General features: G+C 31.6%; 5 protein-coding genes across 5 annotated transcripts; 1 reads left to right on the top strand and 4 right to left on the bottom strand.

The window, feature by feature from the left end:
- Window positions 1-1,786: 1,786 nt before the first annotated feature.
- EIN_143770 (hypothetical protein) lies at window positions 1,787-2,224 on the bottom strand (the record flags this gene model as incomplete). The annotated part of the gene is made up of 1 exon (XM_004258200.1): window positions 1,787-2,224. The coding sequence occupies one exon, from the start codon at window positions 2,222-2,224 to the stop codon at window positions 1,787-1,789; it is 438 nt and encodes a 145-aa protein (XP_004258248.1).
- A 239-nt stretch (window positions 2,225-2,463) lies between these two features.
- Window positions 2,464-3,216, bottom strand: EIN_143760 (hypothetical protein; the record flags this gene model as incomplete). The annotated part of the gene is made up of 1 exon (XM_004258199.1): window positions 2,464-3,216. The coding sequence occupies one exon, from the start codon at window positions 3,214-3,216 to the stop codon at window positions 2,464-2,466; it is 753 nt and encodes a 250-aa protein (XP_004258247.1).
- A 753-nt stretch (window positions 3,217-3,969) lies between these two features.
- EIN_143750 (hypothetical protein) lies at window positions 3,970-4,845 on the bottom strand (the record flags this gene model as incomplete). Its single annotated transcript, XM_004258198.1, has 1 exon — window positions 3,970-4,845. One exon carries the CDS (start codon window positions 4,843-4,845, stop codon window positions 3,970-3,972), a length of 876 nt encoding a protein of 291 aa, XP_004258246.1.
- A 62-nt stretch (window positions 4,846-4,907) lies between these two features.
- EIN_143740 (hypothetical protein) lies at window positions 4,908-6,089 on the bottom strand (the record flags this gene model as incomplete). Its single annotated transcript, XM_004258197.1, has 1 exon — window positions 4,908-6,089. One exon carries the CDS (start codon window positions 6,087-6,089, stop codon window positions 4,908-4,910), a length of 1,182 nt encoding a protein of 393 aa, XP_004258245.1.
- A 4,945-nt stretch (window positions 6,090-11,034) lies between these two features.
- EIN_143730 (protein serine/threonine kinase, putative) lies at window positions 11,035-16,008 on the top strand (the record flags this gene model as incomplete). Its single annotated transcript, XM_004258196.1, has 1 exon — window positions 11,035-16,008. The coding sequence occupies one exon, from the start codon at window positions 11,035-11,037 to the stop codon at window positions 16,006-16,008; it is 4,974 nt and encodes a 1,657-aa protein (XP_004258244.1).
- Between the last annotated feature and the right edge of the window lie 699 nt (window positions 16,009-16,707).

The raw sequence follows: 16,707 nt of genomic DNA, 5'->3' as shown, positions 1-16,707 counted from the left end.
CAACATTGATGGCAGCAATTTGTATGGATGGCACAGCACTGAAACCTTTTTTCATTATACCAACAGAAAGTGTTGAAAAGGAGCTTTTAGAATTGGGTTTGACAAACAATAAAGCGTGCCTGAAGTACACAAAAAAAGCGTTCATGACAAATCAATTATTTGAAGAGTGGATCCGAAGTGTTTTTATTCCCGAATTGCTTGAAAAAAGAAGAAAACATGGTTATAGCGGTATGTCAATTCTTGTAATGGATGGTTACGGTTCTCATCTTGGAGTAGGCGCTGTAGAAATGTTGACAGAGAATAACGTCAAAATAATACTACTCCCCCCACACTCATCTCATTTGTTGCAAATGTGTGATGTGGGGATATTTGGAAATCAGAAACGGGCATGTACAACTGATAAATCGTTGATGAATGACACATACGGTCACCTTTCCTATATATCTGTACAAATTATGTCGATTGTCATTCGTGGGAAAGAGTGACCACATCAAAGAATGTGGTGTCTTCCTTTATTGCATGCGGGTTAGTACCGAGACTACTTCAAAACTTGAGTACAGTATGTGAAGTGGTGCCATCTTCATGCACGAAGCTGAATTGCTTTTTCGAGCAGCAAGAAATTGACAGATGTATGAATGAGATGTCAAATGAAGAAGGCGATAATATCGACAATGTCAAAAAGGAAATATACAAAACTTTAAGAAAAAACGCAAGAGATTGTGCCAACTCGCAATTAGAAACCAAGTGTGGAATGATTTTGTTTAAAAGGAAAAGAGTTAAATTGCTCCAGTTCAACAAAACAATTGTTTACGAGTGATATTTTGTTTGCTCTTTAGTTTGAAAAATCAACGAGTAAAAGATAATTAAAAACTCTTTTTTTATAATTTTATGATGATTATTCAAAGTAGTTTTTCGTTAGTTAAAATGTGTTAATTTATTTTATATGTTAATTATTGTATATGGTAGTATAGTTTTATAGTTAAATAATTACACATAATATAATCTATATTATTATAACTTTAAAACTATACTTATAATTAACCTAAAAAAAACTCTAAGGGTTTAACTGATTCTTCAGATAAAAAATACAAGGTCTGTTTAATATCGAATCAACCATTGACTTACGTTATAGGAATTGCGCTCTTCAGGTATATACATTTCTTCAATATTCGTTGCAACTATGGTGCTAGAGGTTTGTTTTATGCACATTAACATCCAAATGTTTATTTTTTCATTTTGTGTGTTTGAAACATTCAGTTTAACTAACATTCAGTTCGTCTAACTTATTATGACATGCATGTTAATTCTACTAAAAGTGTTTGAAGTGACTACACACACTTGACTGACCCATTTCTTATGTGCGTCATTTTAAAGGGGTTTTTGGATTGCTCTTCTGAAAAGAAGGAAAAGAGAACTAAATAAGTTAATGATTATTTTCTAAGTTTTTGTAATGTTTCGAAAAAAAAATAATTTAAAATAAAAACAAAATTAAAAACATTTTTGTTGTTTTTACAATGACGGTTATTGAATATATCGTAGAATGATTCCACACAAAAGAGAATATTCTAAGCGGGACAACGTTGGCGACTGGGACAACGTTTTACAACTTACTCTATTATTAATTATAAGTTATGTTGTATATTTATGCGAACGCTTCTTCGTTACATCTATTTTAACATTTGTTTTTTGTTTAATTATTATTAATAATGTTTATTTAAACAAAAAATATTAATGTAAAACATTTTAAACCAATTTTTTGTTAAAAAACTTCTTTATAAACAACATTTTAAACACAATTAACCTTTTTACATTTTTCTTCTGGCATTTTAATTTTAATGTTATTTTTATCCTTACTCCTTGAGAGAGCCACATACAATTGACCACGAGAGAATACTTGATATGTCAAGTCGATACCCACATGCATAAAAGACTGGCCTTGTGACTTGTTTATTGTCATTGCAAATGCGGGTATAACTGGAAACTGGACACGTCTTAAATGAAATGAAAGAGTTTTATCACTCGGAGTAAAAACTATTTTTGGTATAATAACCAACCTTCCAGTTTGTATATTTTTAGCAACAATCGAATGTAATTGCAACTCTGTTACAATTAAAGGTGTTCCATTACACAATCCAAGCGACACGTTCAAATTCCTGAGAAGAATGACAATCGTTCCAACTTTCAACACTAAATGATGAGGCGGTGTACCTGAAGGACAAAACATATGGAGGTACTCAGGAAGGTATATATTATTCTCTCCATTACCAACCGAGTCATCTGAGTCATACGATTTTTGTTGAGTAGATAATTTCTTAATTATTTTGGTGTTGACATCAAGTGCTCTGTTATTAGTAGGCAAAAGAATAACACGTGAAGCTTTTTCTTCGTCGCCGAGATCATTTATGTTGTCACCAAAAACGTCTTTAATAAGATCGAAAAATTGCATATTTTTGGGAATTTCAACTAATCACTATTACCATTCCCCACTTCCAAAAGCCAATGGTTGAATTCTTTTTGTCCGACACTTCTCATGTTTTCTCTTAATTCAAGCTTTTCAAAACGTCTCCATACAGGTGCCATTTTCACACATGTTTTAACGATATCGTTTTTACTACCATGTGGAACAACTGGAAGTGTTTGTCTAAAATCTCCACCAACTATCACAACTTTTCCTCCAAATGGTAGTTTTTTATTACCAACATTTCTCAAAAATGTATCTATACATTGAAGCATTCTTTTTGGCACCATGGATATTTCATCAATTAGAATTAAATCAACATTTCTAAACATTCTACCCTCTTTGCTGTTCTCATCAACATTACATTTACTATTTATATTAAAATTAAGCGGAAGCTTGAATGAACTATGAAGAGTTCGACCACCCTTGAGGAGTGTAGATGCAATTCCACTTAATGCATATATCTTTACAAATTTGCCATTTTCGATGGCCCAGTCAATAATAGTGTTATACAAATAAGTCTTTCCAGACCCACCAGGACCATCGATGAAAAAACACCTATTTGGTGATTCTTCAAACTCAAGAGCAAAACTTATTTTATTAAAAGCCGCTCTTTGTTGTGGGTTAAGACTTTCTATTCTTCTTTTTATTTCATTTGGAGAAGGACCAATATCCGCATCAGGCAATTCACATTCAACTTCCATATGAGCATACGTGATGCCAAAATCACCCAAAGAAAACCCATTTTCTTTTAACATATTATCCATAATCAAAAGTGTTTCAATCTCAGCTTTCTCTTCTGACACGCCTTTTGATATTTATCCATTATAAGATATTTTTTATACTTCATCCACAGGTTCTTAAACTTCATATATTCGTTGCAAGTACATATAAACACAAATAGTTCACGAAGCTTGTCGGGCATTTGAGTTTTAACTGCTTCATTAAAGCAATCATCCCATTCATTTTCATCACAGATGAGCCCAAGCGCATCACATGCGTCTTCATATGTTTCATATTCATGACCATTTACAGTTCTAAGCATTTTAAAACTTGTTGCACATTTGATGTGATTAAGAAGAAGTCTTAAGCAGAACCTTTGTATGTCTTTCGCTGAAACTATGTACATTCTGGAAACGGTGGAGAAACTTTTTCTTTTTCTTGGTTGCCATTTCCAATTTTTCCAAACGTAAAAAAGAGGAATTTCGAAATAGAAAAGATTCCTTGCAAACTCATCATTAGCGTTTAGTTCAAACCAACCAATGAGCTTTGTGGGATGTTTTTCTATTTCTTTTAATTTTCTTCCATTTTTGAAATACACTATTTCTTCACCTTCTAAGTGAACAGGAAGTCTTTCAACGAAATGAGATCGACCATTTAAATCAAATTCAAATAATCTCCAACAGGCTTCACTTGATCCCAAATACCTTCCATCAATATACTGTTTAATTTCGCTATTAGTTTTATCCATCAACCCAATCACTGCAGCATCACATCCTTTGTACACATACTTATATATATTTAATACTCTCCACTCCTGAGCAGCACTCAACATTAATATGTGCTCTAAATCGTTTCAAAAGGTATGGGTTGAATGGTACAACCCAAGAGTTATCCAATTGGTATTTACCAATTTTAACAGTAGAACTTTGCCTTCTTCTATATATTGGGTAACCATTAATAAGTGTTGTCTCATCACATAATGGTTTAGGGAAATATTTAATACATTTATCGTTTTCCATACAAACTGCATTTTTATTGTAATCTCCACATGGACCATGTACCATATGCTTTTTCACTAAATTTTTCACTTCTTCGTTATCAGTAAATTCAGCACAGATAACTCTGTCAATACAATCCACCGTCTTTAATTTTGATTTAAAATCCAAAACTATTAAAATATGAGCATGAGGTAACCCCCTCTTTTGAAATTCTATACGATAAACCCAAGCAATGACATTCCCAAATATTTCCCATTTTGTGATTTCTTTTATTAGTTGGTCGAGTTTTAATTTAAACACTCTTGTAACCAAGTCTGGACGATCAATTGCCACTTCGTCTTTTTCAAGATTTTCTTTAATCTCTCTCCAGTTTGGATTTGCTGTGAATGTTATGAACAAATCCGGAGGACCAAATTTTGCGAAAATAGCCATTGCATCTGCACATTTTTGGCCGAGATTTCTTGGAGAATTGGAGTAAGTAGCTGGGAGTATTACTTTTTGACCTTTTGCTTTTGTATTTTTATTTGGATCTTTAACAATTTGGTCTCTCACTCCATTATAACTCATTGACCTCAATTCGTGTTGGTGTGTTTGGTAATAATTCAAAGTCGCAGATTCAACTCTTGCATATGCATCAACCATAAATTGTTGAGTGAGATTGTACATATGGAGTACAGGATTTTTGTCATTTCTAACAGAAAATAGAGATGCGTAATACTGAAGCAATGTTACTTTATCTCTTTTTGTGGTTGAGTTATCAGGAAGGTCTTTTTTGCTTCTTGTTGCCAACCCATTTGGCCTTTGGGATAAATAAGTGCATAACAGAATGGCTCAAGCATTCTACTTAATAATGATACATTAACCATTTGGTCTTTGTGAGTTCCATGTACTTTTTTATATACTACAATATCACGTTTAAACGGAAAGGCATTTTCTTCATCATCACTTTTAAAAACTGCGCCAACTTCCGATGTTGTTGGCAAATTGTACCTCCTTTTATCTTTTGTATCATCTTTAAAGAAAACCATTCCAATGTCATCGTTGTCTGGATTATCATCAGCAACAATTTTCATTCTTCGATACACAGTTGCTATGGCGTTGTTTTGCCTTATGTATGTATCAAGTAATTGTAGTGTTTCTTTGTCACATGAAGATGTATACTTACCATCTGCCCTTTCTTTAACAGCCTGATCTGCTTCGATGAAGTATAATTGTCCAAACCCTCGTGGTTCTTCTCCTATAGGTTCAGCATTGGCAACTTTGTGGTAGACAGAACCTTGTATAACAAAGTTGCTCATATGACCTTGTTCTTTCACATGTGCACCAAAAGAAGCAAATGATATTGCAGAATTGAAAGCTCTGATGTGTTGCTTAAAATTTTGATGTTTAACATTAACTACATTAAGAAGATCATCAATGAGCTCTGGTGGTTTCATGTCATGCGGTTTTATTTTTCCGTGATGACAACATGCATTAAAAGGAGCAAATTTAACATTTTTGTTTTTAGATGCTTCACATTTAAAATGCAACGCTTTACAATACTGACACTCGACATTCATCTCGCCAAGATAAAATTCTTCCACTTCTCTGTCTATAGAATTTATGGCAATTTCACACGGAATAACATGTTTATCTTGTTTTTGATCAAAGGTATTGAAACGCTGAGATCTTTCAAAATTCAGTTCTTCATCATTTAACATTCTTTCTTTTTGTGCTTTTCTAAGCTCATCAAGTATTTTCATGTTTTCAATTTCGTTATATTTTTTAAGCTTTGTTTCTTTTGTTTCTTTTGTTTCTTTTGTTTCTTTTGTTTCTTTTGTTTCTTTTGTTTCTTTTGTTTCTTTTGTTGTTTTTATTTTTTTTGTTGTATTTGCTAAATCCATTTTTGTTTCCAAACTTCCACCTTCCATACATGACAATTTTTTTTTATTTCATATGATGATAAAATTCTCAATTTTGTTTTCGTTTTAAATACTTCATTTGTTAATAAATAAGACTCATTTTTTTATTTTTTTTGATTGAGCGATTCAAGCTTTTTACTATTGAATTGTGAAAGAGTCTTTATAGAAGGATTTAACTTATCTCTAATTGCAAATGCGGTGTGTTTTAGTTCTGCACTTGACATCAACCAAACATCTTTTTGTTGCTGAGGTGTTCCATTCAATGTAATAAAAATCTTACATTGTTTGAGTGTTATTCTTGCAAAGTAAAAATCCATTCAGATATTTTAGTTTTTAGACGCTTTAAGTTGTAAAGTTACGAAAAAAACATAGAAATGTAAATGTAAATATATTAACTTTAATATTAATATTAATTTATTATTAATATTATTATTATTTCTTATTTATATGTTTTGACGTAATGATAATACTATATTATATATGTTTTTTTATAAAAATAAGTAAAATAATATTTTTTGATTATTTCTTGAGTTTTGTCAGTCTGTATGTATGCTCAAACACGATACCTTTTTATTTTTGGATATTAAGTTATGTTTATGAATTATTCCTTAAAATTATTAGTAAATTTAATTATATGAAAATTATAAATTTGTAGTTTAGAGGTTTATTGGAATTGTTATAGTAAATTATAGTATATTAATATAGTAATTTATAGAATTTGTTAGCGGCTTGAAATAGAACAACTAACAATTATGAATTTATTAATTAAAAATAACTATAACCAGAAAAAAAATAAATTTTACATAAATAATATATAGAGGATATGCGTTTGACAAACATATATATGTAGATATGTAGATAAGTAAACAATTATTTTGGCACAAAACAATTAATATATTATAAATTAATGATAAATTATAGTATACAATTTTTTGTATCAAATTCAAAAATTTTACACAAAGAAAAACGTTAAAATAATTTTCAACTCTTAATTAAATAATAAGCTAGTTGGTTATTCAAATAATTGTAACAATTAAATATGTCATTAAACTCAGGGCTGCAAACCTCAATTAAATAATCGTTTTTTGAAAAAGAAATAATGGCATTTTATCTTTTTGGATAAAATAAATAATCCTATTCACAAAAGAATTTTTTTTGCCCAATTTAAAGGAAAATAATCATAAAAATTAAAAAATATGCTGTTTTGGGAATGTTTTTGAATAATATGCTCAAAACTACACTTTATTCTGTCCTTCAAATAATAAGACCAAAAGTGTTTTGAAAAACAAATAATAACCAGAAAAAACAAATAAGAAAAATTTTAATATTTAAACCAAAAACTAAAGAAAAATAAAACAAATAAGTTTTTGAGAAAATATTTTTATTGAATGGCATTAATAAATAATATGAAAATGTCATTGGATTGAAGTAAAATAAAATTGTTGTCATTTCATTTTGTTTTAGAACATGACATATAATTTAACTTGTTTAAACCTTAAAGTAATCACTGTTTCATTGTATTGATTAAACACAAATCAGTGTATCAAATAAAACACAAAAGGAGTTTTTATATGTTTTTCATTTTAAATATTAGAATTATTAGAACCAAAATATAAATAAAGTGACTTAAAATCTTGACACAAATTAATTTATATGACAGTTTGTTGTTTCATTGAATGAAAATTATAAAAAATATAAATTGACATTACAGTCATTATTGTCTAGTAGACTTATTGTCAAGAAGACTTATTATGTAGTTGACTGCTTATATTATCTAATTTTAGACTTTGGTCTTCTTGGCAATAAAATACAAAACCCGATTATTTAATAAAAACAGCTTTAATATAAAAAACACGACAAAATCAATTTACTGGTATTATAACATAAAAATCAAATAATTTTAAATATTAATTATTCGGATAAATAAAGAAGTTCTAACATTTTATCAGAACGTATCAAACGGTCCAATTCGTCCTTATCAGCACCAATTTTGGTTTTGAGTGCAAAAGTATTTTTTTCCAATATTTGCAAATTTTTCATTTCAGTTTCTAGTTTACTTCTTAACCTTTGAGCGTGTTCAATTTTATTATACTGGGTGAACGTTTCTTCAGTTTTTTCGAAATGGTCATTATCATCAAGTACTGGTGGATCATTTTCTCCACTTAAATCAGTTGTAGTATATTCATCAGATATCAAATTCTTTCCAACCACATCGACTTCCATTTCGTTATCTTTTTTGAACAATTTAGTGTGTTTCCAACAATTTGAAATGCTGACACTACTAACTTCCTGTGTCCATTTTGTTGAGCCAATTTCAATGGCTTCACCGATTGTAATTTTTGGAAATACAAAATTGTTGTAAACTCTTGTCAGCAGTTCTTTTCTGTATAATTTTTTAAAGCATTCTATTATACCAGAATCACATGGTTGTAATACAGACGTAGTATTAGGAGGCAAAAATTCCACAACAATTTTTTCCAGTTTTACTTTGTAGATATATTTTTTAACTTTATCGTCAAATCCAATGTATTCGTAACCCATTGGCTCAATTTCTAAAACATTTTCCGACATCATGACCAATTTATGAGAAGGTGCGTTATCAAGTATTAATAGTATTTTATCTTTATTGAAAAAACGTAGCTCATTTTCCCACTCGATGATCCACTTTTGAAACAAATATACTGTCATCCAAGAATTCTTTTGACTCGCGTACTGTATTTTATATTTTCCAAATTTGTTATCATTAAACCACTTGGGTTTTTCAGAAAATCCTATGAATAGTAAAGGTCTTTTTTCTCCAATGCACGAGCAGCAAACCATTACACTTATTCGGTCTTTGCTTTTCTTGGTTCCACTTATTTCACATTTGGTCATAGTTGTTGTCGGTAAAGCTCTGTAATAAAGACCTGTCTCATCTGCATTCCAAATATTTTTCTTTTCAAACTGTGCAATGACATCTTTAAGGTGTTCAATTTCTTGTGTGTAATTTTTGAGATCAACAGAAGCGGATTCTCCGCATAGTCGTTTACTTTTAAATCCATTTCTTTTGCAGACTCCTTGTGCCCAACCCAAAGAACATTTTATTCCAACCAAATTATGTTGTTTTATATAACTTTCTCCAATAGACATTATAAGCTGATATGTTACAGGTATGTTAGATTCTCTCATTTCTATCATAGTGTTTACAGTAGCACTTTCCAACAATGGACATTTTACTTTTTTTTTCTACTTTTTGAGTGTCTCTGGTAAATTCAAAGTCTTCGTTTTGATATTTCGAAATTAGTTTTCTGACAGTTTCTATTGATGTATTGACACCAATTTTTTGGAGAAACATTTCTTTAATCATTCTGGCAGTAGCATTTGGATTGTCTTTTTTAATTGACAACAACTCTTTTCTCTGCCAATTCTCAAGAAAAACCCTTTTGTATTTAATGGTTTTGTCTGGTTTCATTATTTTTGTGTTTTTTCAGTTTATTCAATCTTTAAATCACAAAAATATTTAAATTTATTCATTTTGAAATATTTTTATTTATTATAGTTTTAATATTAAAATGGTCAAAACATATTTATTTTGTCGATCTATTTTTAATTTATTTATAAGTTAATTTTTTTTCAAAAAGTCTTCTTGACAATAACCATTTTCCCAAACCCAGTCATCTTGACAATAATGACTGTACTAGGTTGGACGATACAATATGTATATATATTTATATTAATGTTCATTTCGTTGTGTTCTAAACAGCACATTTGACAATGAAAACATGATAATCGTTTTTATTTACAATTCAATACAACTTGTTAACAACTTTGGATCGACTTGTACAAAATTAAACAATTTGTTTTGACTTACAAAAACAATTCATATCTTTTTTTAAAAAATACATATTATTTTTAATTAGTTGTTTGTATAATCCCTTTCCAAACACATTTAAATGGTCGTTGAAAATTTGTTTTTAATGTTACACTATGAATTATCAATTATTATTTAAAACAAATTGTCAGTGTTGAATATTATGACATTTTCTTTATTATTTATATTCAAAAAGTGTTAGATTTGGGTAATTTATTTGAATATGTATTTTGAGTACACGTCAAATAACAATATATTTTATTTTATCAAGTAGTACATCATTTTGTAGAATATTTAATTGAAACACTTCAAAATGCTTTTTAATGATAATTATTACGTAAAAAACAAGTAATGTCTGTTGATGAAAACACAACACATCAAACAATTAAATGTTCATATTTATGTTATAAAAATTAATCAAAATAAAGATGGTTATGATACATTACAATTTTACAGAAATAAACATTTTTAAAAACATAAATATTAAATGGTATAACATATTGTTTTTTGTCTTTTTGTTTTTTGTGTGTTTCTTTTCTGAAATAATAATCATTTATTATCATAAATTACTTAAGTATTTTTTGTTTGACACAAACAACAAACTATTACCATTAATTTAATTTACTATGTTTTAAAACTATTAAAAAAACATGGAGATTTGTTATGGCTTTTCAAAACTACATGAAACTATACTTTCTATTCCTCATTATTTAAATGGTTTTCTTTTTTACCATCATTTTAGAATGTGTATAGTTTGGACGATTTTGCGGCTAGCCATTTTTTTATCACTACTGGCTGACAAATCCTAATTAATTTATTCAACGAATTAGAAATAATAGTTCCAAACACAAATTCTGGCTGAAAATATTTAAAAATTAACACGGGCTAGCCACCAGTTGAATCTGGTTTGCAGCCCTGATTAAACTAAAATTTTAATGATACTATTAATTATATTATATTTATTAATTAGATATAATTTAAATGAAATATAAATAAATGATATTGAATTAATAAAAATATTAATTGTCTTTAAATGTAATTTAATAATAACAATTTAATTTTCGAATAGTTTTAAACAATTTATGGAACAATAAAAACCATTTCATGGCAAAAGTTCTAATTTTCATGTTTTCTTTGTTTTCAGTAGCAACCAAATCGTTCGATAATTGTCAACCCGGACAATATTATTCTGGAACTTTATGCATAGATTGTTATCCGGGAACTTATTCTGAATTTGGACAACCAACATTGTGTCAACCATGTCCTCCTGGAACTGCAAGTTCATCTGGGGCTGCTCGATGTACTGTGTGTAATTATGGATATTATCAACCAAAAGAAGGATCTTCGTCGTGTGACCCATGTCCCAGTGGTACGTATACTTCAAATGTTGAATCAACAACATGTTCAAATTGCATTCCTGGCACTTATTCAATGAATGGAAGCAAATATTGCAGTGAATGTCCAAGTGGGTTTTATTCGACAACTGGAAGTTCGACGTGTGTACAATGTGTTTCTACGAGTTGTGGAGTGTGTTCAATAACGACGGGGGAGTGCACTTCGTGTAATGTTGGCTATTCGTATGATTTGTATAATAAGAACTGTTTAATATGTCCCGCATCGTATTATTCGAGTGGTGGAACTTCGTTGTGTTCAAAGTGTGCGACTGGGTATTACTCACTCAGTGGTTCAAGTAAGTGTACAGCATGTTCAACAAGTTGCAAAACGTGTGACCAAACAAATGGAAACTGTTTATCTTGCTATGATGGATATTTTCTGAATGGTAAAATATGTGACACGTGCTCGGCTGGAACGTACCAAAGCGGTGGAAGTTGTGTAACTTGTACAGACATGCAATACTCGTTGGCAGGAAGCACAACGTGTAAAAGTTGCAGTTCAACGTGTTTGAGTTGTGATAAGACAAATGGGTATTGCATGTCATGTGAGTCGGGTATGGGAATTACAACAACAACATGTTCTGTGTGCAGTGCTGGTACATACAGCATTGCAAACAAATGTGAGTATTGTTTACTTGGAACATTTTCATCATCACCAAAAAGTTTGCGGTGTGATACATGTGCAGATGGGACTTATGCCGACACAACGGGATTACCAAGTTGCAAAACGTGTGATGTACTGTGTCAAGGACCATGTGAGAGAACAAGTGGCAAATGTATAGCCTGTACAAGTAGTGCTATTCTATCGAATGGAGTGTGCTCACTGTGCAATTCGGGAACAATGGCAAATCAAACAACAAACATTTGTGACGTATGCAAGGCGGGTACCTATGCCGGTGAAGGATTTTCTGAGTGCAAAATTTGTGGAGAGATGACTTACTCAACTGTTGGCTCATCATCATGTCAACAATGTGACAGTCATTGTGATGGGTGTGATGCAACGAATGGAAAATGTGTCAGTTGTGTTGTTGGATATGCTTTTGTAGTTGGGAAGTGTGCCATATGTCCAAAGGGGACTTATTACACGAGTTCTATGTGTCAGAGTTGTAATGAGATGGCATACCAAAATGTTGAGGGACAAACCACCTGTAAGTTATGTGACTCGTCGTGTGCAAGTTGCAATGCAACAGATGGAAAATGTCTCACATGTGCTGCTGGATATGGCTTTGACAGTGGAGTGTGTACGTTGTGTGGCGACCTTACATACTCAGAAGGCGGTGTTATGCAGTGCCAGCAGTGTTCGACTGAATGTAAGAAGTGTGACAGAAAAAGTGGTGCGTGCATGTCATGCGAAGCTGGCAACAAGAAAATTGATAACAGCTGTGTGTCGTGTGCTTCATCTGGATATTGCGATTTGTGCACAGACGAGACATCAGATGGTATTTGTGTATCATGTGAAGATGGATTTTATTTGAATGAAAGTGCCGATTGTCAACCATGTAGTGATATTCACAAAGACTGTCTGAAGTGTTCTAAAACAAAGAAAACATGTCTCTCTTGTGCAGGCAACATGATATCAACTGGCACCAGTTGTGTTGCATGTGAAGTTGTGATGGTCAGAGTCACAGAAACGACGTGTGACTCCTCGTACAATGTCATCCCAAAGTGTCAGATTGCAGACTATGTCAACAATCAACACATTTGCACTGCATGTTTTGCGCCATACATCACTTCAAGTGACTCTAAGGCATGCAATTTGGGATACACCACAACAACATACTTCAACACAAATGATCACCAATCACACACCAACATGGATGGGTGTATCAACCAAATCGATACAATGTGTTACCTATGTAATACAACAACGATGTTGTTAAATGGTGTTTGTAATGTTATGCATGAGAAGTGTGATACATATTCGCAACACGGCTGCGACAACTGCATTTCAGATGTGATCACATCGAATAACAACTGTGCCAACACGACAAAATGTAAATATGAAATCAACAGAGAAAGTGGCACCGAGTGTTTGTATTGTGTTGATGACGTGTTGTGTGGTAAGGCAAAACAACAATGTGGAATATCACACAACGAGTATTGTTACTTTGCAGTGAATGGGTATCACACAACAAACTACAACACTATTAAACAATGTGAAAGTGAAGTGTGTGTCATTTCAAATGGAATTATCACAGATTTGAAATGTCAAGATGACAAATTGTTGATAGATGGCGCGTGTACAACTAATGCGATGTGTTCTGTAATGTCAAGTAATGATTGTATCAAATGTGATTCAAAACAACACATCTCACAAGGAAAATGCTCACAAAACAGTGCCAATTGTGAAAATCAAAATGGAGATATTTGCATTGTGTGTAACAACTCCATCAACGTTGACGGTTTGTGCACAGACAGCCAGTCAATTCATTGCACTTCATTTGACAAAGTGTGTGTCACATGTAAAAGTGGTTATTACAAAGATGTTGATGGCTGTAAAGAAAAGACTGGCGTGTTGTCTAATTGCGGTGTTGTCTCGTCACTTAACACCAAATGTGTCGAGTGTGAGTCTGATTACAACTTTGATGGAATTTCGTGTGTGCCACAAACACTTCCAAATGAGACCACTAGACAGACAACTATAAAGGAAGACACACAGACAGACAGCCATTGTGAAGTGAGAACCACAAAGGGGTGTCTGAGGTGTTTCAGTGGGTATTACCTCGCAGACCGCATGTGTGTGAAGTGTGAGTACCCCTGTGTCTACTGTTCAAATCAGACATTCTGCACAAAGTGCGACGATTACTCGTATGCAAACAACAACGGCGTTTGCACTGAAATCAACGCGCTTGTCAGTGTGTGTGACGTGTTGATGTCAACATATCGCGGGTGTGTCGTCTGTAAGGAGGGGTACATGCGGTCATCTGATGGCACAACATGTATTAATTGTGATGAGTCATGCAAGTCGTGCACAAATGAAGGAAACTGTGTTGTGTGTAATGAAGCGTTCTATCGCACCTCATCAAATGTCACCAAGTTGTGTTCGCCACAAAGCGAGTTGACTTCGTGTGCAAACAGAACAACAGCTGGTTGTATGCAATGTGAAGGCGGACACTATCTCTCCAATAATTTGTGTGTGAAGTGTCAAGACACGTGTACACAATGCAAAGGTATCAATGAGTGCACTGACTGTGTGAAAGACAATGTACTTGTGTCAGGTGTCTGTTCACATTATACAACCATTGAAAACTGTGTTGAATCTGCCGACAACAAATGTTCAAGATGTGATGACAAATACAAGTTGAGTGACGACATGTTGAGTTGCATTTACACCACAAATTATGGTGTTGTTGTTGGCATTCCAATAGTAATAGTACTAATACTATTACTTGTTATAATTAGTATTATAATAATTATAGTTCTTGTGTTTCATAAACAAGAAAAAACAAAGAAAATGGAAAACATCTGTGTCTTTAAAATGAATCGTTCAAACGTAGTGATGAGCGTGTTAGACGGTAACATTTTAACCAACAAAAAGTTGCTCAAATTTGATGATGTCTGTGAAGTCATTCCCGTCGAAAAAGAGTCTCGTGAGCTCCTCTGTGTTGGCAACAAAGGCAAAGGCGTTTTGAAAGTCCAAATGACAACACGTGGGGATTGTGACAAATACTCAATTCGCACAGAGCCGCAATTGGTGACTTTAAAAAAAGGTGAAGCGTGTGAGTTTGAAATATTTGTAACACCACATTGTTCATTGAAATTACAAGATGAGATGATGATAGTCACCATGAACATCGAAAATGGCGAGACTGTGTCTGTCCCAATTGCCATTGAAATCACAACAGAAAACTCGACTAAATTGGATTACGACGAATTGAAAGAAGACAAGAAACTTGGGGAAGGATCGTTTGGAATTGTCTACAAAGGGAGTTACAGAGGAAATATCATTGCTATTAAGAAAATAAAACAAGTAAATAACAACGACAAACTTATCAAAGAATTTGAAAGTGAGGTGTGTATGTTAGACAAGTTTAGAAGTGAGTATATAGTTCACTTTTATGGCGCCGTGTTCATACCAAATAAGATATGTATGGTCACCGAATTTGCACAATATGGGAGTTTACAAGACTTGATGAAACACAAAACATGTAAAGAAATTGATATCAAATTGCGAGTTAAATATATGATAGACGCTGCTAAAGGTATTTCATATTTACACACAAATGGGATATTGCACAGAGACATTAAACCGGATAACATTTTAATATTTTCACTTGATATAAATGAAAAGGTGAATGCTAAGTTGACCGACTTTGGAACAAGCAGAAATGTTAATATGATGATGACTAATATGACTTTCACTAAAGGTATTGGAACACCAGCATATATGGCTCCTGAAGTGTTGAACCGAAAGAAATATAAAAAGCCAGCAGACGTCTATTCATTTGCAATGACTATGTTTGAAGTGTTTTTATGGGAATTTTCATTTAAAGAAGAACAGTTTAAATATGCATGGAGTATAGCAGATTACACGTCAAATGGAAAAAGACTACCAATACCAAATACTGTGCCAGAGAATTTAAAATTACTAATACAAAATAGTTGGGAACAAGACCCAATCTCGAGATGTGATATTAAAAATGTTATTGAAAAACTAACAATTTATAACAATAGAATTAATTGAAAACTTTTGTGTTTATTATTGTTTTGTTATTAATTAAAGTATATGTATTACATTATTGTTAAATTGGAATACAATATGTCATTAATTATACAATCAAAGTCGCTTATTTGTGGGTTACCTGACCAATCAAAATCAAAACATACAAATAGGTTGTATCTTCTCGAAACTAAATAATTAATTGAAATCAATTAAAATAACATTATTTTTGGAGTGTATCTGAAACAAAATCTAATATGGAATAAGACTTCTTTTGTATTTTTTTAACTTATTTAATCTAATAATTTTAAGTTTCTGTTAAAATGGTTTTAATATTTAATAATTGTTTTTATATTTTATTTAAAAATACTATAATTAATAATATTTTTTTGATTGATAATTGCATATGTGGTACTAAGGTTTCGACTATTAATTCATAATTTTTATACTATTGTAAAAATTAAATATAAGAGTTATATTTGGACGTTTTTTTGAAAATAATTGAAAACCATGTTCATTATTATCAAATAGTATTCAATTAATAAAACGAAACCTTAGTATTCATCGAAACTTTAGTCCAACATCTGTAATTATATAAATTCAGTCTTAAAACAATAATAATAAATAATTGGACCATTAAACCTTAAATATTTCGGGAAATTGTTGGAAACGCTCCAAAAACACTACAGTGCTCATTGGTTTCAAATTGATAATATTTTTTAA

Source organism: Entamoeba invadens, assembly GCF_000330505.1.
Source record: "Entamoeba invadens IP1 unplaced genomic scaffold scaff_1105074725403, whole genome shotgun sequence".
Lineage (NCBI taxonomy): Eukaryota > Evosea > Mastigamoebida > Endamoebidae > Entamoeba > Entamoeba invadens.
The sequence above is the reverse complement of the archived record's forward strand: the minus strand, read 5'-3'. Positions and strand labels throughout refer to the sequence as shown.